At 44.9% G+C, this 23,825-nt stretch overlaps 2 protein-coding genes across 4 annotated transcripts in view; one reads left to right on the top strand and one right to left on the bottom strand.

Annotated features, from left to right (window-relative positions):
- Positions 1-23,825, bottom strand: part of LOC123978972 (transcription factor IIIB 90 kDa subunit-like) — a 167,183-nt gene that overhangs the window by 132,308 nt on the left and 11,050 nt on the right. For all 3 annotated transcript variants that reach the window (XR_006827108.1, XM_046062638.1, XM_046062639.1), the window contains exons 4-7: positions 23,346-23,519; positions 19,266-19,297; positions 13,367-13,439; positions 3,246-3,395 (exon numbers count right to left, since the gene is read on the bottom strand). Coding sequence is in view for 2 of the 3 variants with exons in the window: in XM_046062638.1 (XP_045918594.1) it covers positions 3,246-3,395; positions 13,367-13,439; positions 19,266-19,297; positions 23,346-23,519 (429 nt within the window). In the remaining variant the exon portion in view is untranslated. The remainder of the gene's footprint in view (positions 1-3,245; positions 3,396-13,366; positions 13,440-19,265; positions 19,298-23,345; positions 23,520-23,825) is intronic.
- Positions 8,372-12,543, top strand: LOC123978973 (BTB/POZ domain-containing protein 6-B-like). Its single transcript, XM_046062640.1, has 4 exons — positions 8,372-9,283; positions 10,042-10,132; positions 10,316-10,434; positions 10,947-12,543. The coding sequence occupies exons 1-4, from the start codon at positions 8,895-8,897 to the stop codon at positions 11,977-11,979; spliced, it is 1,632 nt and encodes a 543-aa protein (XP_045918596.1). The 5' UTR covers positions 8,372-8,894; the 3' UTR covers positions 11,980-12,543.

Raw genomic sequence — 23,825 nt, 5'->3', positions numbered from 1 at the left:
CACTTCTAACAGCCTTTAGGACTGAAGTGCTGCTTTTTAGCTCCGCTGACGACTTTCTCAAACATTTTATGCCCTTACCTTGAAACCATGTAACTTCAAAGTGGCTTTCCTTTCTTAATGCAGAGTAAACTTTGTCATTTATTGCTTTACATTCATGACCCCCTTAGTCCATGATCTCATTTCACGAATCGTCTACCCTGAAGAACGTTCTGCAGATACATGTTTGTGGCTCGTCAACAGAGATTTGTGCATCATATTTGGGAACAAACAAACTTTTCCTTCTTCCATCTGACTGTATCCTTCTCAAAGATTTATGATAAGCAATTAATTATTCAGGCAATGCAGCCGAAGGAACACACAAAGACGAAAACTGAAACGGTGAGCGTAAACATGCAGGGAGCAGAGGAGGCCGGCGATTCGATTTCAGGATGCCTCAGCGGGAGACGCCTCAAAGCCGAGCGTATTCAGGATGACACTAGCAGAGAGAAGAACTCTGAGCTCAGCTGTTTCACATAAATTCACACAGAGGATGACGAGCAGGGCGGGAAACCAACACCAGACAAACTGCGGTGAGTTTAGGCAGGTGCTGGCAGGTTTGCCTCACCCACACGTCTCCTTGGCAGATAACCCAATACGCAATAAAAGGCTCAAAGACATTTGGTAATGTAGCTGGCAGCAAATACTGAGAGATGTGGGTGTCACAGTGCAGCAGCTACTGGACAGGTTGGTGGACAAACTATTACTGGCCTTGGGTTGATGTGCACGTGTTTCATCACTGATCTGTATAAAAGGAAATTCTCATTTCACTCGCCTCCTACAGGTCTCAGGTCAGGTTCAGCTACACAGTAAGACAACTGGGGCTGCTGGGGATTACCTCCAAGTTTGCCATCACAGGAAATACAAACATGGTTATGTATCTGACAAAATCATCATCATCATCATCAGATAAATGAAGCACTTGCAAAATGCATCAACCTTTTTGAAGAGTTTTCAAAAATACAATTAAAGGCCTTTCAAGAAGATTAAAGGCTTTTCAAATCCTTTCAAAAAGTCCATGTTCACCCATCAAACGTGGGTTTGCATGATTAGTTAAATGTCTCACCAGAAGAACAGAATAACAAGAAATAATTTTTAAAGATGTCCAAAATTCAACTGAAGATCTAAAAAAAAAAAAAAAAAAAACCAGCGTGCACATGTTCAGGATTTAAAAATGGAACAACCTGCTAGAAACAATCACACAAAGATCCCTTTTTACAGGTGAATGTAAACGCAGCACTCGTCCTCGCATTACCAGAACTTTTTTTGTGCGTCTCACATTGACAGACATCCGTCAACTCTGGCTAACACAGGAATTCCAGTGCCATTAGCAGTTATAACGCCAACCCAGACTACACAACGTTATCTCATACAGGTAGTGAGAAATAAACTATACATGGGCAGCACGAGTGTACAAAAGCATCCTCATGCTGAATATTAGTAATACCAGTTTCTACAGTTTGAACCTTCTGCTGTTTAACGTCAAAATATACGACTGGATTTCTGCAAGATGTCTTATGTGGGAGCAAAAACTGCAGTGTGTGAAGGAAAAACAAACTGGGGAGCAGGAAACCTCTGCATTATGCATTAAACAGCCATAAACACGCAGTAACAGTGCGCTCTCACCTTAAAACGGCTGTTTCTTACTCATCAGTAAGAAATCTATCCACCTTACTCACATCCAGGGATTGCCAAATGCTAATAGCCAATTCTGCACCCTAAGCTAACAAGGAGGTTTGCTTGTTGAGATACTGAACACTGTACATTAATTTCTTCAGAGAGCTGCATGCAGTTAAAAAAGGCACAAAAGCAACTTCTCCTGTCGATCTGCCTCCGAGATGAAAAAGACAATCGGTCTAACGCAGAGTGTGTTTATATCAGATTTTGCCTTGTGCAGTTTATTTACATGTACTCTTCTCTTCTTTCCTCACACAGAAACAATGACCACTTGCCAAGTAAAGCATGGCAGTAAACCTGGGATGGTTAAAATCAAGGGCAACTGGACTGTGTTAAAGACACTCGAAGACGTTTCGCCTCTCATTCGAGAGGCTTCTTGATCTTTTCCCAGGAAGCTAAACAAACGCAGACATTTGGCCTCGACGGCGGTTCAGACTTGGCCTCAGGTGTCCACAACGACCATAACACCTGCTGTTACAACAGCCAGGAGCACTAACCAACCAAGTGGTATCCGCAGAGGTTAAATAGCTGGGGCTCCCTGCCAGTCAGAGAGCTGAACTCTCTCTGAGATGAGGTGTCAAGTCAAAGTTTATTTATATAGCACCTTTCAAAACCAGGGTTACAAAGTGCTTTACAAGGATGGAGGCAGCACGAAAACAGTTCAAAACAACACTTAGAGATTAAAAGAAGCATTAAAAGAGCAGACAGTTACTCAGTAAAACCAGAAACAATACAAACAAAGCAATTCCAAGGCAATATCAATCAAAACTGGCGAGCATGATAACTCATGTTCAGAAACACTTAGAGAAAAGTTATGTCTTTAGCTCTGACTTAAGTTTGCCATCCTGACTGCCAGGAGGAGACGACTCCACAACCAGGGGCCCAGGACGGCAAAAGCCCGGTCTCCTCATGTTTTTAGTTTAGAACGAGGTAGAACTAGCAGACCTTGCTCAGACGACCTGAGGTGCCGAGCAGAGTTATAGGGCTCAAGCAGTTCACTTAGATTATGTGGTGCAAGATTATTAAATTCCTCATAAATGAGGAGGGAGATCTTGAATTGGATCCTGGATGTAATCGGAAGCCAGTGCAGTCACATCAGTGATATGAGAGCGATAAGAGGCGTATCGTCTTCTTGTATCTTCAAACAAACCCAGCTGCCCTTTAGTTTAACCTTCCTTGGATAACTATGACCTGGATGAAAGATAACCTTTGCAGACATCATGGCAGTAAACATGCCAGAGTTATGAAATCCACTTCTATTCCTCCCTGTCAGAATGATGAACTTCTTGTGCTGTAAGGTTAGAAGTAGTGACAGTTACAAAATGTCACTGGGCAGCTTTCAGGAGTATCTGAGGGCTGAAGGCTGATAGACGCCAACCGAGCAGAGAGCATTAATCACTTTCTCTCCTCAAGTTTTCCTCGGAGGACTGGAATCGGGAATCCTCTAATGACACACCTGCTGCTCGGAGCCTTCGGGCTGCTGCCGGCACAGATCACCCGAAATATTTAACGCCACCTCGTCTCATGGTTACCTGCTCCGCAGAGTCCTGACGGCCTTCGTCCGGTGTGCATCCAGTCCCTCTTCATCCTCTGCACCAGCCTCATCGCAGTCATGGAGACTTCGTGGTTCTTCTCCCCAAATTCCAGCATCTGTGCGAAGCGGGGGATGTAAAGGCACGGGTCTGTTGAAGACAAGAAGGTTTTTTTCTCTTTAAGTTTGCGTAGATTTAAAAGTGTTCATACTATGCATGATCACAATCATGTCCTTTCAAAGCCGAAACATTTGTTCCTTCAGATATTTCTGCCAAACGGTGTTGCACCAGAGAAGGCAGGCTGTGCTGCAGGAAGTGACCCGGATGTGGATGCATAAGAAGATTTAAAGACATTTCTTACCACTGCGATACTCTAGTAAGTTGTTCAATAACAATCTACCATTGTGTATTCTGACATAGATCTAGATTTTATAAAAATTAGGGCAGTTAACGCAGTTTTTTTTAATTAGTATTGATGATGAAAGTCTGTTGCTCACTGGCTCTGAATGCACATACAATCAAACCATGGGTCACAGGTGGGGGGGGGGGTTGATCAGCCTGCAAATCAGCCACCCAAACAAGAAGCCGAGGGAGGCTTCAGCAGACTAGCGTGTGGGAGAAGAAGATAAACAAAAGCAAGACAAGCAAACAAAGGCCAGAGTGAAGTGGAGAGCTTCACATTGCATGCTGATTGGTAAAACTCAAACAGTGAGGATCAGTCTCTCTTCCAATGATTTGTGCTGCGCGTCACGGACAAAAAAAAACTCTAGACAATTCAATCAGGCCTCCGGAATCTAACTTGTTTTAACAAGCTAGATAAAAGGTAATTCCCTGGCAGTGGCAAATAGCTTTGGTTTAATATTTGATTACATTAAAGATTAAGTTGAGATTTACAAGAAATATTTTATTGCTGCTGTGTAAAAGGGATTACTGCTGGTAAAAAGCACCTTATTTGTTTAAAGTGTTTACAAACCACATGATATTGCACTTGTATAGCAAAACATTTCAATTAAAAGTGTGTAATACACTACTTTAGAATTCATTATTTAATTTTGCGCAGAACTATGTGATTAATTGAGATTCAATATTTTAATCGTTGCCCAGCACTAATAAAATTTAAATATTTCTGTTACCAAAATACCACATTAAAAAAACCAAACTTATGCATCCTCATCTTAGACTGAATCAAATAACGTTACCGAGCTGCCTGAATTATTAGGGCTACGTCCAAAATCACTTCCTATTACTTATTTGCTATGTAATGCAATATATTTAGCCTCAGCCATTGTATTTGCGTATCTGAATTGTGAGTGTGTAAATCTATTCACTTATCACAATGGTACAAACCTCGTGTCAGTGGTGATAGAACATGTTAATGATCTGTAAGTGGATGTTAATTCTGAAGTCTTCATTTTGCTGCTCACTATAAAGCAAACTTAAGGATATCATTTCAGACACGGTCCAGTTGCCGCCTCCTCTGCGCTCCACCATGTAAAATCTTTTACTTATCACATTCACTCATCTACTGTATATACACGCTCTGTATATAGCTTTTGTTTTTTTGAGTAGCATTAAATCAAACTACATCTTATCCAACCTTGTGCTGTAAAAATGATTCGATCTACCTCGTGTGTAATCTGAAGCGGCTGCAGCGCAGCACACAGTTTATGGCTCCAAGTGTCCTGTAATGATCATATTCAGCCGATATCAGATGTGTTCGGCCCCTAAGATCCTGCTGCCAAAATTCTTTAGCCAATTCACTTTAACCAGTGAACAGCCTGCTTGTATGACCATGTGACTTTTGTTTACAAGTCCTGATTGGCCAACGTCTGAGCAATAAACAAACCACATGCAAAGAGTCATTTTTTCCACTCTGGTTTAGACCCAAAAATCCTGCTTTGAATTCACACAGATTTAAACTTCCTAGCACCTGTGAGCTTCCCAGTAAAACGAGTGTCCTACTGCTGACTGCTAATTAGCTCCACTGGAGAACTTGAGGATTAGCATTTGGCTCCAAGCAGCCTGGTTCTCATTCAGTGTCTCCGTCCAGATTTCAGCAGCTGGTGAAAGGATCTGAACGGGCAACCTTCCAATCAAACACTCACTTCTCAACTATTTTGATTCTCAAATGTCTGAGAAACTTGCACTGTGTAGCTCATCATAAACTTCATAGAAAAATACTTTAAATTCAGCCGAAGAGAGAAAAGCTATCAGATCCGCCGGCTTTTTCCATGAAACAGCCTGGCAGGTGGCCAGTTTGCCTTTAGACATTTGCGTTCTAAAAATGATTTTACCCTGCTAAGAAATCTAATTTAATACTAAAATTAGAAGGAATCCTCTTTCCACTGCAGCCGGGAGACAAAAAGCTGGGTTTCATGCCCCGGCTATGACAGTGGAGTCGAATATCTTTGAAGTCAGTGGCTGTGTTTAAAGAGCAGTCCAGTGGAAAGCTGGTAGAGCCAGATGGTAATAAGATCCAGGCTGATTTCCCCCCCCCAACACACCATGTAATGATACGTCTGCAGAGCTCGCCATTGCTGCTCCAACTTTCACTGGAGTGCCGGTAAACGCTGGGCCAGGCCAGAGCTCCATAGAAAAAAAAGAGGCTGTTTAAGGAAAAAGAAATTCACCTCTAGTCCTCTTTCACCGTCAAACATAATCAATCTGTGATGCTCAAACAGCCCAGGAGTCATTCTGGGATGGAGCGCTGTAGTTTACTTTTTCTCCTGTACCCACTTTCCCCTCAACCCGCTTCGCCTACTTGGACCACCCCCAGAGAAGGGTGGCGAACGTGCTCCTTTCAATCAAAGGCAGGAGCAGGGATGCATGAACAGCATTAAAGTGTTATCATGTCACCTGTGGGGGAAGCTGCGCCCCTCCCTCAAAACCCCAACCTGACTTGGAGCTGCAATGCATTCTGGTCTATTTTGTTACTGTGGGTGTTTAAATTGGTCTCGGGGTTTCATGTTCTCTGATGGACTTCTCTTGGTATGACTGTCAAACTGTCAGCTCTTGCAAGAAGCCCTCACTCATCCAAACCTGATGGATACTGATGTTTTAGAGCAGGGGTTTTCAAAGTCTGGGACTGTTGGGCCTCCGCTCAGACAAAGCTTAGTTTCCCCGTAGACTGTATAAACGAAGTGGACGTAGCCACCGTGACGTCGGATGGTTTGCGGACCGCCGTTTTGAAGCCTGTAGTTTGGCATTTTGGTCGCCATCTCTGTTTGCGCCAAACAAAAGTGACAATTTTTGGACAAAAGGGTGGAGCTGAGGAGGGATTAGTGGTGGCAACTTGTCAATCAGCTTGTAGCCCCGCCCTAAAGCCTCCCCTGCTTCCTGGTCTCTGTTCCTCTAAATGGGACCATAATTTACTAAATGAACATCATGCTGTGTTGAAGAAGACTTGAAACTAGCGACTGAGACCAGAAACTCATCAGGAAAGTGTTTACTGAGGGAATAAATCAGCTGACAAGTAGAAACATTTTCTCACAGACTTCTATACAATCACACTTCTTTTAGTAAACAGTGGAGTCGAGTAGTTTATGGCAGGAGGTTCCCATTATCAGACAGAAACCCAACAATCGAGCAAAGATGGCCGATATTGCTGTTCGACATAACTTAAGGTTAGACCAAATACAAAACAAGTTTCTGACTCTGACAAAGACAGTAAACTTCCCAAAAACTAACTCTCTCTCTTTGACCGAATCACACGCACATGTTGGCTAATCTATGTGACCTTTTAATAACTTGTCATATTTTCGCACTTCCATTCACGGAGCCTCCCACTTTGAAAACCACTGACTTAGATCACTGCAGGTTATCTGAAGCAGTTTGACGTGATGCCACGTTGTTTGTTTGGCCAGTTATCCCCAGGAACAAGATACATCAGAGGCAGTTGGGTACCATCACAATAAGCTGTTCCAGGGTTTTACAGTGGTTGAAAAGTTGTAATGTATTGATTTTTGCTTGTACTCCTACATGTGCGTTAGCTTGATGCGTAGAGATCACATGCACACTGCAGGGTTGTGTTTATCCACCACTATATTTACCACTTCAGGATAGTATACCAGTGTTTAACAACAACATTTTATTTATTTATTTTAATATTTTAGTGAGGCGTCGATTCAACTTTATGCTCATTTTAGACGCTACAGTTTCTATACATATCTATATGAAACTCACCCAGAAGCAATCTCACCTTTAACCTTGTTTACAGGTTTAGTATATTTTGGACATATCTGTTAATTGACATTTGATTTTTGCAATTTCAACTCTTTCCCACTTTGTACAGCACAACTATTCCTGTTGGAAATAATGAATTAAATCTTAAAGGTCCTGTCTCATCTTCAGACAACACTTTCTGTCATAACACCTGTGGGCCCTAACATGCACTTCCTGTGCTCTTCTTCTATCCCATTACATTTCTCTTGTATTAACCCTTACTTCTTCCCCCCAGGTATTCACCCCATTGATGCGATACGAGCCATTAGCTCTTACCAGTATGTATTGTCAGTTGCAGATCTGGTGCTGTAGTTGATGCTCTGTAGATGCTTGTATGTTGTTCCTTAAATGTAAGTCGCTTTGGATAAAAGCCACATGACTAAATGTGATGTAATAAAAACAGCCAAACACTAAACTCATGAATTATATTTTATGAAACGCAGATTCTTCTCTTCTTTTTTATAAGGTCAAATCTTTATATGCTCATTAGATATTATCATTTTGTCCCCACCTTGTTATTAATATAGAGAATGAGAGTTGACATAAATTTTAATGACATAAAACCACAGCGCACACACACACACATGGAGCAGAGCCAGGCTGCAGCCTGTTTTATGTTTCGGGGTGATCTGGCCTCATTACTCCGCCGGGCTGGAGGGTCATATTTAACCGACCTTCTTTTTAATTTTATTTTTATCTCAGGACCGGGTCTGAGCAGCGGACAGAGGCGGAGCTGTGACGCACTCTGCAGAGCAGCTGAGGGAGGCGCTCAGGCTCTCCTGACGTCAGCGCAGCGCGTTAATCTGATTGGTCCGCAGCGAACCCTGGGCGTCCGAAGAGATCACGACGAGGAGGAGGAGAAAAAAAAAAAAAAATATCAGAAACAACCAAGCAGACCTTAAAAACTCCCGTCATTTGAGTGTTTACCTCGGATGCGTGCGGCTGCAGCGGAACACCACAGCTGGTTTTGTCTGGGTCCACGGCCGGTTCGGAGAAAGAGGGACAAACCTCAGAGGATTAGCGGCAGAGGCGGGGTGGGAATAAAAAAAAAAGAAAAAACAGTAAGGACCTGATCCCGGCAGCAGGATTACCCACTCGCTGGAAAAGCGAAAACAAGCGACGCTCCGCGGACGTTTCTCCGGCCGGAGAGGATGAGCTGACCGCGGGGACTCGCAGTTAAAGTGCTTGTGGTTGGACGCGGAGGAGGAAGCGGACCGCCCCGTGCACCGGACGGATATTCACATGTTGACGCGTAAACTTCGCTGTGGAAGCCGTTTTAAAGCGGCGCGGTAGGAGCCGGACTTTACGCATAACAGGCAGAATCTCCCCCCCCCCCCCCCCCCCCCCCCGTCCAGCCAGTCATCCAGACCCCGGTCGTGATTCCGTTCCCCGGATACTAAACACGGAGAAGATCGGTTGCTTGTGCCGATGCCAACGGCAGACTGCAAGTCGCTCCATCATGGCCGGATCATGAGGTGTTTGACTTATCTGCTCCTACTTCCAGAAACGCTGAAAAAGTCCAAGAAGGTCGGTAAGCTCCCGGGCAGGCTGCCGGTATGTTATGAGATCCTGACTCTGTCCCTGACGAAGAAGCAGCAGCAGCAGCAGAAGATGGCTGCGGAGTTGTACCCCGCCGCCAACACCAACCTGTCCAGCGGCACCACGGTGGCGGACACCGAGAAGACCAAGGAGTTGCAGGTGAGCCAGGCCAGCAGCAGCAGCAGCGCGGCGACCACCCCGACCACCCAGCAGAACATCAACAACAACAACGTAGATCCACCCAGCTGGCAGTGCAGCCACCCCACGCTGAGAGAGAGGTAACTGTCACAGCCGGGAAGTGCATCCACGGTCATTCTGGATTAAACGGCAGGACATCAGAGCCGCTCGGGCTCCGTGCGTTAATGTGAAAAAAAAATTTTAAAAAAAAGGAAAGAGCTCCCGGTGTGCAGTAAGGTCACAACTCGCTCACCAGTCAGCACAGCGTTTTATTTTGGAGAAAACTATTCCCGCAGCATCTACTTCCTTATTGTATTACCATCTAATATTTAAAATGTGCACCAGAGCATATATTTAAGTGTGCGTGCTCTGCTGCGTTAAAGCTGCAGCAGTAAAGTCGATTCATAGGCAACTTCTGGGATTATTGATTAATCATTAAAGGGAAGGTTTTAAGCAAAAATGGCCACTGGTTCCTCCAACTGAAGTGTCAGTCTTTTATGAAAGTAAATTAAATATATTTGGGTTTTCTTAGTCTTTCATGGCGGTACATTGGATATATTTGGGTTTTCCACTGATATTGGGAGAACACACAAGACATTTAAAAAAGGTCACCATGGGCTCTGGAAAATTGCAATGACATTTCTCACACTGCAAAGTTTACAGGCCAAATGATTAATCAAGAAAATGATCAGCAGAGTCGTCAATAATGCAAACAGTCATTAGTTGCAACCTTTCTGCGGCTGAATCCTCCCCACATCCATGACAATAACCAGTGTCTCCAGGCAAAGCGAGTGTGGGAGGACTTGGTGTTATACAATACTTGATGGAGGCTTATTCATGAAACGTGCTCTGCTTTTAGGAATGCCTTGATGTTTAACAACGAGCTGATGGCTGATGTCCACTTCATCGTGGGGCCCTTGGGGGCATCGCAGAAGGTTCCAGCACACAAGGTAAAGACATTTCACCGTTTTGATTTCTTTCTGTGAGAAAATAGAAACTCTAAAGGGCAAAGCAGAGAGTTCAAGTCTGTGTGTTAGAGTGAGGGAGTTGTGTCTGTGAAAAGAGTGACTCCTGCTCCTTTATCGAACTTGCATGTGTCTGACGCATCTGTCTGCTCCCCCCCTCCCTCCCAGTACGTGCTGGCCGTGGGAAGCTCCGTCTTCTGTGCCATGTTTTACGGCGATCTGGCGGAGGAGGAGTCTGAGATCCATATTCCAGATGTGGAACCTGCTGCTTTTCTAATTCTGCTGAAGTAAGCCACTCACCATGCCCTCACGAAGCACAACCAGCAGGAGAGATGACAAGCGCAGTCAGTGTCACTTCAAAGCATATTATTACTCATCCAACGCTAAGCAGAGGCGAACGCCAAAATGCTGGGAGCGCCAGAGAGAAGTGGCAGCCGCACAGTGCTCTGTAATTGCTGGTTTTCTCAGTGCGCTTTTCCTTTTCCCTCATCGACAGCCTGACAGTTTCTTAGAGGGGAATATATAAAGACTCGTAGTTATAAATAACCTGCCTTTGTTGCTCGTTCAGTAGCATTGGGTAAGCCAGCACCGTAGACCTCTTCTGTAAAGGGTAGGATGTGTTAAGTTGTCATGCAACCCTCTTTGGGAAGAAAAAAAGCAAACAAACAAGAAGAAATAAGCACTTTTAAAGTCAGTTACCATGGTCCTAACGTTCCTAGTGCCACGTTTTATTTTAAATAGTTGTACGTTACATTTCTGCACCCGTATAGTGATTGACAGCCCGCTTTCCTTCTCCCAGGTACATGTACAGCGATGAGATCGACCTGGAGGCCGACACGGTGCTGGCCACCCTGTACGCTGCCAAGAAGTACATTGTTCCCGCCCTGGCCAAGGCCTGCGTCACCTTCCTGGAAACGAGCCTGGAGGCCAAGAACGCCTGCGTGCTGCTCTCCCAGAGCCGCCTGTTCGAGGAGCCCGAGCTGACGCAGCGCTGCTGGGAGGTGATCGACGCTCAGGCCGAGCTCTCGCTGTGCTCCGAGGGCTTCTGCGAGATCGACCTGCAGACGCTGGAGATCATCCTGCGGCGGGAGACGCTCAACACCAAGGAGGTGGTGGTGTTTGAGGCGGTTATGAACTGGGCCACGGCGGAGTGCAAGAGACAAGGTTTGGGGCCCACCACCCGCAACAAAAGAGAAGTCCTTGGCAAGGCGTTGTTCTTAGTGCGCATCCCCACCATGAGCCTGGAGGAGTTCGCCAACGGGGCGGCGCAATGTGATATCCTGACACTGGAGGAGACGCACAACGTGTTCCTGTGGTACACTGCTGCTAAAAAGCCCAAACTGGACTTCCCTCTGACGGCGAGAAAGGGTTTGGTGCCTCAGAGGTGCCACCGCTTCCAGTCCTCGGCCTACCGGAGCAATCAGTGGCGCTACCGCGGCCGGTGTGACAGCATCCAGTTCGCGGTGGACAAGAGGATCTTTATCGCAGGTCTGGGGCTGTACGGGTCGAGCGGCGGCAAAGCCGAGTACAGCGTCAAAATCGAACTGAAGAGACAGGGGGTGACCCTGGCGCAGACCCTGACAAAGTTTGTGTCGGACGGGTCGAGCAGTACGTTTCCGGTGTGGTTCGAGCATCCTGTTCAGGTGGAGCAGGATGCGTTCTACACCGTGAGCGCCGTGCTGGACGGGAACGAACTGAGCTATTTTGGCCAGGAGGGCATGACAGAGGTGCAGTGTGGGAAGGTGACATTTCAATTTCAGTGCTCCTCCGACAGCACCAACGGGACTGGAGTACAGGGAGGACAGATCCCCGAGCTTGTGTTCTACGCATAAGCTGCTCTGGACCGCTGATGGAAAACGACCCTCGCCTCCCAGCCTTTGAAGTAATGTAGCATTAAAGACACTCGACTAACGTCACACTAAACGGCCTGGTTAGTTCTTTGAGAGACTATTTTAAAAGCCAAGGAGCTGTTTTATCCTATTTAATTTAATGTTATTTTTTTAATTTAAGTTCCGGGTTAACGTTATTTGCTCCGACGCCTGCGGCTGCTGTAGAAACAACATTCATACAGTGATTTGTGGTTATGTAATCAAGCTGAACTGGAACAAGTAGGGCTGCTTCAAATTCTGTAATTGCAAGTCTATATAAGATGTTGTTACTATAGTCCAAGCAGCAATATTACATGAGGAGTAAACTTTATGTAGTGTTGTAATTCTAAATGCAAAAAAAAGTAGAGATCTTCTCAGTTGTTTTGCACTTCAGAGGACGGCCTCAGAAACATCGTGTCTTTTGTAAAAATACAGTTTAACAGCTTGATGCTGTTAAAGATGACCAGATGTGTTCTGTACAAGAATGCTTACACACCTGATGAACATAAAGGTTATAATGTGGTTGAAGCTGGAGATGTCACGTCATTATGGTTTCTGGGTGAGGGAGAGGGGATTAAAGGGACTGCAGCGCCCTCTGGGTACTACAGTCAGAACTACACCTTGGTTTTATTAAAAGGTCCTTGCAGCAGTGGATGGATTATTCAGTGGGCATCCAGTACAGTACAGGGGCCAAAGGAGTCATGGGGCCCCTTAAGCAACAGCCTCTTTTTAAAGTCACAAGCATTTAAATCTCCTTTAAATACAGAGAATCAGCTGCACGGTGCACGCTTAGGCTACACATTAATGTTAGTAAAGGAACTTGTGTTGGACAGAACAGCTCTGCTTGAAGAGAGAAGAACCTGCATTTCAGGTTCCCTAATATTTTGTGCAGTGTGCTACAATACTGTGTGGAGGGGGAGTGAGGGTGCGTCTGCTGTGGCAGGAAGGCTTGGATATGGTTAAGACAGCCTCTTGTCATCTACATAACTACTCCTTTTTAATATCGGTCTCAATATTATCATAAATGCAATATCAAATCCCTGGACTATCTTTAAGTAATTTATCAAGCCAGTATGCCAAATATGTGAAGACTCTCAGCTTTTTAAATGTTTGACATTGTAAATTCAACACTTCAACACGGACAAGATGTTTGAAGGCGTTATCTTGAATTCATTTGTCACCATTTTCTGGTGATATATAGACTAAACGATTACTTAATAATTGGTAAATTGATCAGGAATAATCTGTAAGCTACATAAAAGACAACAGCTGATTCACAATTTAGAGAGCTGAATTCAGCAGAGTGTGGCGAAACCCAGCAGAACGGTGTAAAGGTAAGTGAAGTCTGTACCTATAGCCGGGGCGTTGATGCACAGTTCTCTGGCCAGCACGAGGAAGGTTCTGCCCAGGACGTAGACGTTCACCTGTGGAGGGGGTTTAAAGGAAAGATGAGCAGCGAAGATAAAAACAAAGGAGAGTGAAGTGAAAACCTTGTACTGTCTAATTTTCTAACAGGATGTTTCCGTGATCCTGTATCCAACGTTCGATGACTCCAGGAGCCGATCAATGACAGTTAAAGAATTTGAGAATTAGTCTAAAATGAAGAGGTTTCTGTCCGACAGGAGGGGCGTGACTGAGGAAGGCCAGTGTGTTGGAGTTTAAGACAGACCATTAGGATATGAAATAAAGCCGTTACATCACCGTCAGGTAAAGTGTGCTCGTTACATAATCGACCCGAAGGTTGCAGAACATTTCACAATCAATGTGTGTGATTAAAAGCTGAGCTCTGGGCGATCCTCGTGCACTCTCTCCACCTCACAGCTCCGTCTCTTCATTTCTAATCAAACTTTCTGCCACTCAGTCGCCCCTGCACTCTGCGTTCAGATCGACTTCCTGTATCTAAATCACACATCTCACCAGTACACCGCTGTGTTCGGACAGTATTTGCTCTCGGCAGACATTGCGTGGCTTGTTGAAGTGATCGTGGTTCTGTATCTGACAGGAAGGCTCGACTTATCTGCACACCAATATTTTCCCCCACCTAAAGGGTGACCTCTCACAGACGTCTGCACCGCCAATTGTTTCTCGACAAACACTAGCACAAAATATGAGATTTCAGCCAAAGGACAAAAGGTTATTCTGATAACTCGGGAATTCTATTAGCAACAAAAACAGAAAAGCTACTGGCTCGATGTTCGCATCGAAAGGTGGTTTACTGTGTCGGTGAAGTTGTTTCTCAACACTTTTGCAAACATGAAAGTAACATTTCAGTTATATTTTATTTTGGCAAAGTTCAATTAATTCATACATTAAAAAACGAGGGTTCAACAGTGCTCACATGCCTATATGTACACCGATTGGCTGACGGGTCTTTGACAAAATCCACATCCAAAAACTTACTTCTAAAGTTTAACAGAAACTAAAATGAAGCTTTGGCAGTCTGAGTTATGGATGGATGGATAAACCAGTGAAAAACTACTAGCACATCAAGTTTTTTTTTTTTTTAATTGAGACGGGCCCATGTTAGCTCCCTTCACTTGAGGTCTGATGGTGCTGACCGAGCAGCCTCCTGCAGCACCACCCGCTGCCACAACATCCCACTAGTAGTTTAGAGATGTATAACATTTCAGAACATTTTATAAAGTACCACTGCTGCCTACAGCAGGTGGGAGGAAATATTTAAGGCTTCTGTTTAATACCATCTAAAGCCTTTGAGGAAACACTTTCCACCAACTGCAGAGAACGTGTTTGATTGTAACGATGTGTGAAACTGTCCTTTAACCACTGCTGTGCTTTAGAAGTTTGAACAACTCTGAAACAAAAATTCATATTTACACCAGCATTGAAAGTTTTCACACAACTCTCCGGTACAGGATCCGACGAAGTTAAACTGGGCTCAGGAACAAACTAGAAACCTGAGTTGCTGCAGGATGTTTGAGGGAAAGGCTGGCTGGGCGGTGGATGAAGCAGATCGGGGTTATCACACTGGCACCTCCCATCACAGATGTTTCATTGTGTTTTACCGACAACACCTCCAGAAGGCAGTAAATTCTGGCACCCACGACCCACCCCCGCTCCATCTGAAAGGATCTGATGATGGATCCTGGTGAACAACAAAGCCACAGGGCTGACCATCTATCACTTCATTCACGAATCATCAGCATTACAGCCCAGATTTAAGCTGTGGTGTGTTCAGGGCTGAAAGCCGGAGCAGAAGGGAGTGAAAGCTGCAGGATCAGGGCGTGAACTCGGGTCAGATCTCCGTCATTCCTTCAGACCGACTCTCTCCAGACCTCTGGGGCTGCGGGGGTTTTGGGAACAGACAGAAGGACTCTCGCTCTCAGCCCCCCCCTCTGCAGTCGGGCTGGGACGCAGATGCTCCTCTGCTATTCTGGGAAGTGGATTCCAGCAAGGAATTTATACACAAAGGGCAAAAACTGTGGTGGAGGAGGAGGAAGTGGAACAAGCAGGGCGGTGCGATTACAGCTGAAACAAGGATGTTGACCGTTTCTTGTGTTTGTCTCAAGAAACTTGAGCACAAAAACACCTAACAAAGGATCAAATGATTGCGGGTACTGTGACAGGTGGCGCTCGTACTGCTGAACCATCGCCTGACTCTGCAGGTCTCCTTCTGGTTACAGACATGACCCCGGTCTCCTCTCAAAGAGCGCTCTTTGGAGTTCACTAATGCCAAGTCAAAATTAAACAAGGCAAAATGATACTTGGATCTTTGACAGAATCCTGAAACCTCTAAATAAATTGAATAAGAGTTTAACAGGATGTTGCTCGTTAAGGGGTTAAATTGTTTGGGTTCAGTCTCAGCGCTCTCATTAACCTTCCACACACAGCAGGCAGCTATTTTAAGCATAAATGCTCCAATAACCTGACTGTACACAACCTGCTCAGCACCACAGCAGACAAACACAGCCAGCCGGTGAACAGAGCATTTAGCAGCTGAAGAGCAAGATACTGTATGTCCTTCACGAGTTGGTGGAGCCCAAAAACAGAGCTAAAAAGGACTCCTGTTCATCAGGTGGACAGAAAAGTAACCCTAAATGAATGTAATGAACGTATCAACTTTATAAAGGTGATAATATGCCGATGTCATGTTTTCATCTTGTTGCTCAGCTCAACGTTTCAACGTCGGCCTCATTTTTGTAGTTTTGTCCACCATTCCCATCAGTAAGAAAACAACTGCACTCATCAGGATCTGGGAACGCAGCAAGACTCGATATAAAGATGATGAGAAAGATGTAAACACAGCCTTATTTGGAAGAGAAAAGGAATGTGGACGGTGAAATGATGACTGTTCTAAACACCCACCACAGTTTACAGACCAAGTTCCTGTTTATATTTTGACCTACTGTACACAGTGTTCCTGTGTAATGAGGGATCATAACCGACCGCTCACTTTCAGTTTCACTTCCAAATAAAGTGATTTACATCATCTACACACTGTTGGCTTGTTTATTGGGATAGTATCGTGTTCCCTGATCTCAGCATTTACTTTGGTGAGTACAATGTTAATCACGAAGGATGGGAATAACGGACCAAACTGCGACAATCAGACCCGTAAGAAGTCAAAATCGCTTCATTTATCTGTGACCGAATTGTAAAAAGGTTTCAGTATTTTATATAGAGCTTTTAAATTGACTTCTCTAGTTTCACAACTGCCAATACTCCATGATTATTTATTACTTTAGATGCGTGTATTAGTTTCACTAGTCCGACTGGTCTTTATGCGTTCACGCAGCACAGCAGAGTTTGGTGAATTTGACACAGTCACGTAGAATCATCTGTGTGTGACTGAACTCTGAGCTCAAGCCTTTAAATTCAAATTTTAATCATCACTTTGAAGTGCCGGCAGTGGAGGAGCTTGTAGGTGAAACCGAGAACCTGAGGAGAATATAATCTGCTCTGCAGCGCTAAGTGAAACTTTCCGGGTCAAGGATCAGCTCCAAACGTCGTGCGATCAAAAACACGGCGTGGTTACTTGATCCTCCAGCAGGTGGACGCAGTCACAGAGGAACTTTCAATTACAGGATTCCTGATGGGACTCGTATGACTGAGGCCGGCTCCAATTATAATAGTGAACATCAACAACTAAAGACTGGAAACTACAGAACCAGACAGCTGCCGTCGACAAGTCTTCAGCTTTAAGAAATAAAAAGAGGAAGATGGTGATGGCTCGAGCGCACGCCTGCTTCCCTGCTGACTTAAATTCAATGTTGGGGGCTGTGATCTCATGTGTGGAAACTCTGCTTTGTCCTTTGTAGCACTTGCTATCCGGTACCTCTGCTGAATACAGGTTGGACGTGCAAACAGCCTTTCTGTATCAAATGTTGCCAATAAAACATCTTAAAACGTAATCAAAGCCACACCTAGAGGATACAAAGATTCAGTCTAAATTTGTGCTGAGGGAAAAATAAAGATTACACCTGCCCAAAAATAAGCTAAATGAAATTCAGTTCCACGTTTTACAATGTGAATCTGGTCTCAAATCCATCCATCAAAGCTGAATCCTTTCAAAAGTCTTATTGAAACTTTAAAAAGAGAAAAATAAGCCTTCTTCCAATTCCTGCCGCTCGGTTGATGGTTAACAATAAAAAGCGTTTAATAAGCATGACCTCATACATCATGTAAATACAGTAATGTTCACCGGCACACATACTGAACAGAAACCAGTAAGAAGTCTAATCCCACACAATTTTGTCAAGATGAACTCAACATTACAAGGACGACAAACTCCGACGAAAAAGGTACCTCTAAACACATCTGGCCAACAACTGAGCGCAGAAAATCCACTCTGCCTCATCTACAGTCCTGTTCGGTGAGCGCGGTCAAATAATCTAAAAATGAAAGCACTTCCTCTGGGACCAAGCATCCACCTGAAAACCCTTTATGTACCGCTTCCTACAGAAGGGGCCCCAAAATGACAGACTATCTGAACGCAGTCCAACACAATTAGGACAGTCATTGGTTGTGAAAACATCAAGATGAAGACACAGATTTTCCTTTAAGGGGGAGGGGGGATTAAAACCAGAGGTTTAAATAAAATATCTTCTTCACAGAAGATGTCTGAATATGCCAGGAAGCTTCCACGGCCTCTCCGTGGCCCGAGGAGACCCCCCCGACAGGCTGAAGCAGCGCCTGTGCGCCGCCTGCCGGATCCTCTGCACCTGTTGCTCCAAACTCTGCATGTGTGCAGAGATATGCATCTTATGTGGAAAACATTCAGAGCATGCGATTGCATCTGGAAAGCTCATCACATTAGAGGCAGAGGACAGCTCATATCTGCAGCCAGTATTGATCCAGCCCCGACCCATGTGCTTATTCTGCTTGAGTAACTTTGCGGCGCAGACTGACACGAGCTCGCCATTCATCCGAACAATGCAAAAGCAGCGGCCCGGGTGTGGATCCATAGAAGAAAAAAAAAAAAGTGAGCAGCAGCCGGCTAAACGCTGGACACTAATAAGCCTCAGAACCCCACCCACCAAAAATCCACTCCAAATCCACTCCCACTCCTCCTGCCGGGGTGTGGGCGGCGGGGGAGGGGCGGCCGGCTCCTCCAGGACAGCTGGGCGCATAAAAATAAAAGCCCCTGACCAGCTGTGACTCTCAGAAATGCCCCACCACCCCGTCCAGCACCGCCACACCCCTCACTCACCGTGAATCAGCTACAGACAAATTAAGGGGTTTCTAAATTTATACGCACACAACTCCGGGTTAATTACACGTGTGAACGTCTGAATGCAAGATGACGAGGAGGACCAAGTGGTTAAGCAGAGATGCATTATGGGACTTGTGGTGAGTGGTAGGAGTGTGGCTGATTTAACAGGGTGTGCATCAACACACATTAAAGAGGATCTGAAGTTATTTTAAGTTTTGTGCTTTTATAACCTTACATGCTCAATGTTTCGATTAGAGCTGCACAGTCAGTCAAAATTTATTGAGAAAATGTATCTTCAAGTATTTTAATAGTTGATTCATCATCATTTAAGTGAACGTTTGAGAATAAATGGCAAACATTTTATGGTTTCAGCGTCCAAAGTAAGAGAATTGGCTGCTTCTTACATGCTGGCCGGACAAAACAAGTCGTGTGAAGACATCGTCTCGGGCTCTAGGAAGGTGTGATGGACACATTTCTCTCTATTTTCTGTGTTAACTGATTAATGAAGACAATAATAAGCAGATTCATTGATAACAAAAATAACAGGTGAGTTTAATTTGACTGTAGTCGTGACACTCACCTGCAGGAGATCGCTGAGGTCCAGCAGCATGTCTGAGAGACTGGTTAAGGCGACGAAACCAAAAGAAACGGTTAAAAATCATTCTGTTGGAAGCGACCACAGAATGGGCTTTAAGTTTTATGAACTTCCTGTCTCTTGCCAGGGAAGCCCACACAGACTCCACACTAGTCAAATCGAAAGACAAATAATCAAATTTAACTTCAGTGTGTTACTTGTACAAACTGCTGCTAAGAACTAGAACTGGCCCAGTAAAATGACTCAAGCTGATTTAGCTCTTTAATTCAAGACAGATCGATCGGATCAGTCCGAATGAGCAAAAACTAAACATCAAGTCGTTCCGTAGATACCTTTGGTTTAACGTTAGCTACGTGGATAAATTTGGTATCCGTCAACAGTCTGAGCAACATAATCCAGCAGCACAGAGCACACGGAGGCTGCAGGGAGTGAAATTAACATGAGTGAAGTAACTTGAGAATATCTGACAGCAGAAAAGCTTAGTATTGTAATATCTTTGTCGGAGGAGTGTCGTGTGGATCTGTTGTGGCAGACAGCTTTGGGAAAGACCTCTGTATCTCCAGCTTAATACGTTTTAATCTGTTTTCAACCAAAAGAAGCCGGTTAACCTTTAAAATGCTTCTTTATGTGAAGCTAAATGAAAATGAGCAACAGGTGTCTGAATCCAGTAGCTTCCATGTTGGACTTCTCTCTAAACTTTCGTTTTAAAACGTCGCTCTCCAGCCTGCACGTACAGACAGAATTATCTCTGAAGCGTATTTCATGACGTTCCACCTGCACAGTGGCGTCAAACTGATGATGAAATAAAATAAGAGCAGCTGTGAGAGTGACTCTAAATACACCGGTGGGCCTGCCGACTGCGACCTCTCACACAGGTCTGCCTGATCAGCCTCTGGACTTCCCATCCTCCCAGCGGCCGGCCCCCGCCTGGACGCACCTGTCTCCGGGCTGCCAGGGTGGATTAGCGGGGCTCCTCTGAAAAGGCCTCACAATGGAATTAGCCGCAGTGCAGATGAAATGGAAAAGATAATCCCAGCACACGCCGTCTGGAGATTACAGGAGACTCCCTTAATCAGGAAAATAAACGACAGCAGGTCCTTCAACACATCTGGGTCCACTGAGGGAAAAATGAATTAAATCCTTATTTGGTGCAACAGGAAGGACGAACAGGACGATCCCAGTGACTGACGAATTTAAATATCCAGAGGAATGGAGATTTAAACTGATACAGCAGTAACATGACACTTTGATGCTGCATTTAAAGAGCTCAAAAAGTATATTTTATACACACTGTATATTTACCAGTACTGTTTGCTTTATTTTTACAGCTTAAACTATTCTGATGTATGCGTTTCTGCACCTCCTGCTGCAACCGGTGCAATGATCAGATGTGTACACTGCACACCTGTTATGTACAATTTTGTTTTGTATTTTTCCTATTCTATTTTGTCTTGTGTGTATTTTATCTATGTTTTGTATCTTCTGTTTTATGTGGAGCGGCTGCAGCAAGTCAGTTTCCCCAGTCTGGGATCAATGAAGTCGATCTCATCTCATCTGTCTTTCTTGCTTTGCGCCACAATCATCTGTACAGACTTCAAGCTTCTTAAACTTTGATGACAGACTAATGCAGGAGTCTCTCCTCACTAAACTGGGACGTTCCCGCTCTCTCTTATTGTGTACTTTTGTTTTGCTTTGCTGTGACACGCAAATTCTGTTGATATTTTAGATTTGGCTACGTCACAGCTAAGTAGCTTAGCTTCAAGCCTCCCACCGTTGAGGTTTAATAAATATATCATCATAAAAAGTGGGATGAATGCAGCCAAAACCAGGCTGGATGATAAAACCGAGAGGGGGCGCTGTTCTTCCAGACGAAACAGACCTGAACTTTCCCCCCCCGATGGTGGAACTGTTAGTCCTGATTTTTGAGAGCTTGACTTGTTCTTACCAATGTTTTGGGGTTCCCAGGCAGGTTTAAGGTGAAGCTGGACTAAAACAGATCATTATTACTGACAGAACAGAGACTGCATCAACAAATGTATTTTGAATAATTCACTGTCGTTCATCAAGTTTCTGCGCTGTGACTGCCACATGTGACTGATGGGGTGAAGACATTTGTGTTTGGATTTGACCGTTTTAAGAGGTGCGTGGATACACACCCGCTTTTAGGATCATTTCCCTTTTCCAGAGAAGCAATGAAGGGAAACATGAAAGTAAAAAGCAATGAGGAAGGAAAGGGAAGTACAGAGAAGGCGTAAGGAAGGCTGGAAACCCAGTAAGGTGGAGGACAGGAGTCTGAGACACGAAATCCAAACAGTCCGATGTGTCGTCCTTAAATTCAGATCACATGATGTTCCCTTTTCACTCCGTTCTCCTTCTGCCTTCTTCTTTGTCCTGATCCCCCCCCGTGACAACATTACAGACTCACCCGGCTGTGGAAAAGGAAGTGAGCAGAGCTATTTTTACCCTGCCTCACTCCTCCAAACAGACAGGCCTGCACACACACACGGTAAACAATGCAGCAGGAAGGCATTACACCCTCCTCGCCCCTCTTTCACTGGGTAAACCTATCCCGGCCGTCCTGTGCCACCGTTACGTAACACAATCATCCTCGGAGGCGAAGTGAGTCGGGAGTAAACCCACAAAGAGCCGCCCTGCGTATGAAAAAAGGATGACGATAAAAGTCCCATTATGCCTCCGTCGCCGCCACGATCACTCGACTTCAATAAGCTGCCGTTAGCAGATTGTGAAACATTAAGAAAGGCAGAAGGAACCTGCAGACTTTGATGTGCCATCCTCCGTCAGTTTAAGATGCAACTCTGTCTCAGCCGACACAGAACGCTCGCTCAGCTTTGCTTTGATCAGGTTTCCTTTCAGAGGAGATTTCCCACTTTGTTACAACATTCAATCAGACTGAGACACAGTCCACCACAGGGCGACGGAGAACTTGGCTTCTGTTCTGTCAGCTGCTTTGACTTCAGAGTGTGGCTTGATTTTCTGTGTCTCGGCTGTTCATGTCTTGGTTCTTTTTAGAGGCTTATGGCATAAAGAGCTGAAACGAATAGTAGATTAATTCATAGTCGATAAACAGAAAATTCATTAGTTATAATTAAGATTGTTTGAGTTATTTTCTAAAGCAGAAATAAACTGCTTGTTTTCAGCGTCTTAGATTTGAGTATTTGAAGCTTTTCTTTGTTTTTCATTATCATAAAACACACATTGATTGGACAGTATTAGAAAATTAGGTTTTTCATTTGACATGATCAGTAAATGCACTGACATTACTAATTGTCAAGTTCAGTTCACATGACACTGTTTTATACGCTCTTGTATAAGATGAGAGTTTCTGGACTACCTTTCCCATCGTGCTTTGGCTGTTGAGCACGAGTGATAATCTCAGTTGTCTCTGAGCAAAGACAGCACGAACAACTGAAATGTGATCCTACTGCGTTGTCTCTCCACGGTTTACCAGGTTACAGCAACTTTGTCAAAACACTTTAACGAAACCCAGGGAGAGTCACCCGAAGTGTCTCGATTCACCGTGTCTGCTTCACCGGAGCGGCGACTTGCACCTGCAAACATCAGCGGCGCTCGCGAGGTCGCATACACCGCATCCTTCCTGCAGCCGAGGCACAAACGCCTGAGGCTCGTAACTGATGACCTTCCTGTGTGATCTCCTCTCGGGCAGCTTGGAGGAGATGGTCACAGTTGAATCAGGCGAAACTGAGATGACGTGTCTGCCGCTGCATGTTCGAAATCATCACAGTCTCATTATGGCTGGTTCAAGCATAAACTCGCACGAGCACCTTGTGAGCTGCACAACAGATACGTCGCTATGAGAAAAATGGTTGGACAGTTCCAACAGGATATGGAAGAGCATTTTCTGAAGAGCAGTCTGATATTTTCATCAAAATGCATTCATTATATTCTAAGGATTCAGCCAGAGGCTCAACTCCTCAAGAGCAGCTGCATTCGCTGGTCGAGCCTCGACCCAAAGTCAGAGCTAAAGCAGACATCAACCTCAAAAGAAACACTTTGATAAGGAAGGAAAATAAACAGTAAGGATACGTGGCGTTCCCTCAGTCCGGCAGACCATGTAGAGGCAGGCGGCGACCACGTGGGAGGCCTTACGGCCGCGGGTCAGGTGTTTGCTGAGCGCCATCTTGTAGAAGTTGAAGGCCGTGTCCAGACAGTGCTTGTTCATCTGCAGCTGGTGACCCAGAGTGTTGATGTTCTGTTTTGCTGAAGAGATGAACAAATACAAAAAGCACGTCAGTTCACAGGAACACTGCGACCATCTCCGTTAAAACCAGTATTGCATGACTGCACTCAGTAAGGAGAATCTTAACATTTCTTATGAACAAGTGGATTTCAGGGATGCACTGACTCGGTCTGATACCGACTCAAAGAGCTGGTGACTCCGTGACTATGCGGCCGATCAATTCTATGCGCACATCTACGTGCTTTCCATATCTGAGAAGTTCAATTTGTTTTACAAAGTTAGGAAAGAAACGGGGGGGGGGGGGGGGGGGGGGGGGGGGCGCCCCC

The sequence above is a fragment of the Micropterus dolomieu genome, linkage group LG11 (assembly GCF_021292245.1).
Source record: "Micropterus dolomieu isolate WLL.071019.BEF.003 ecotype Adirondacks linkage group LG11, ASM2129224v1, whole genome shotgun sequence".
Taxonomy (NCBI): domain Eukaryota; kingdom Metazoa; phylum Chordata; class Actinopteri; order Centrarchiformes; family Centrarchidae; genus Micropterus; species Micropterus dolomieu.
The sequence above is the reverse complement of the archived record's forward strand: the minus strand, read 5'-3'. Positions and strand labels throughout refer to the sequence as shown.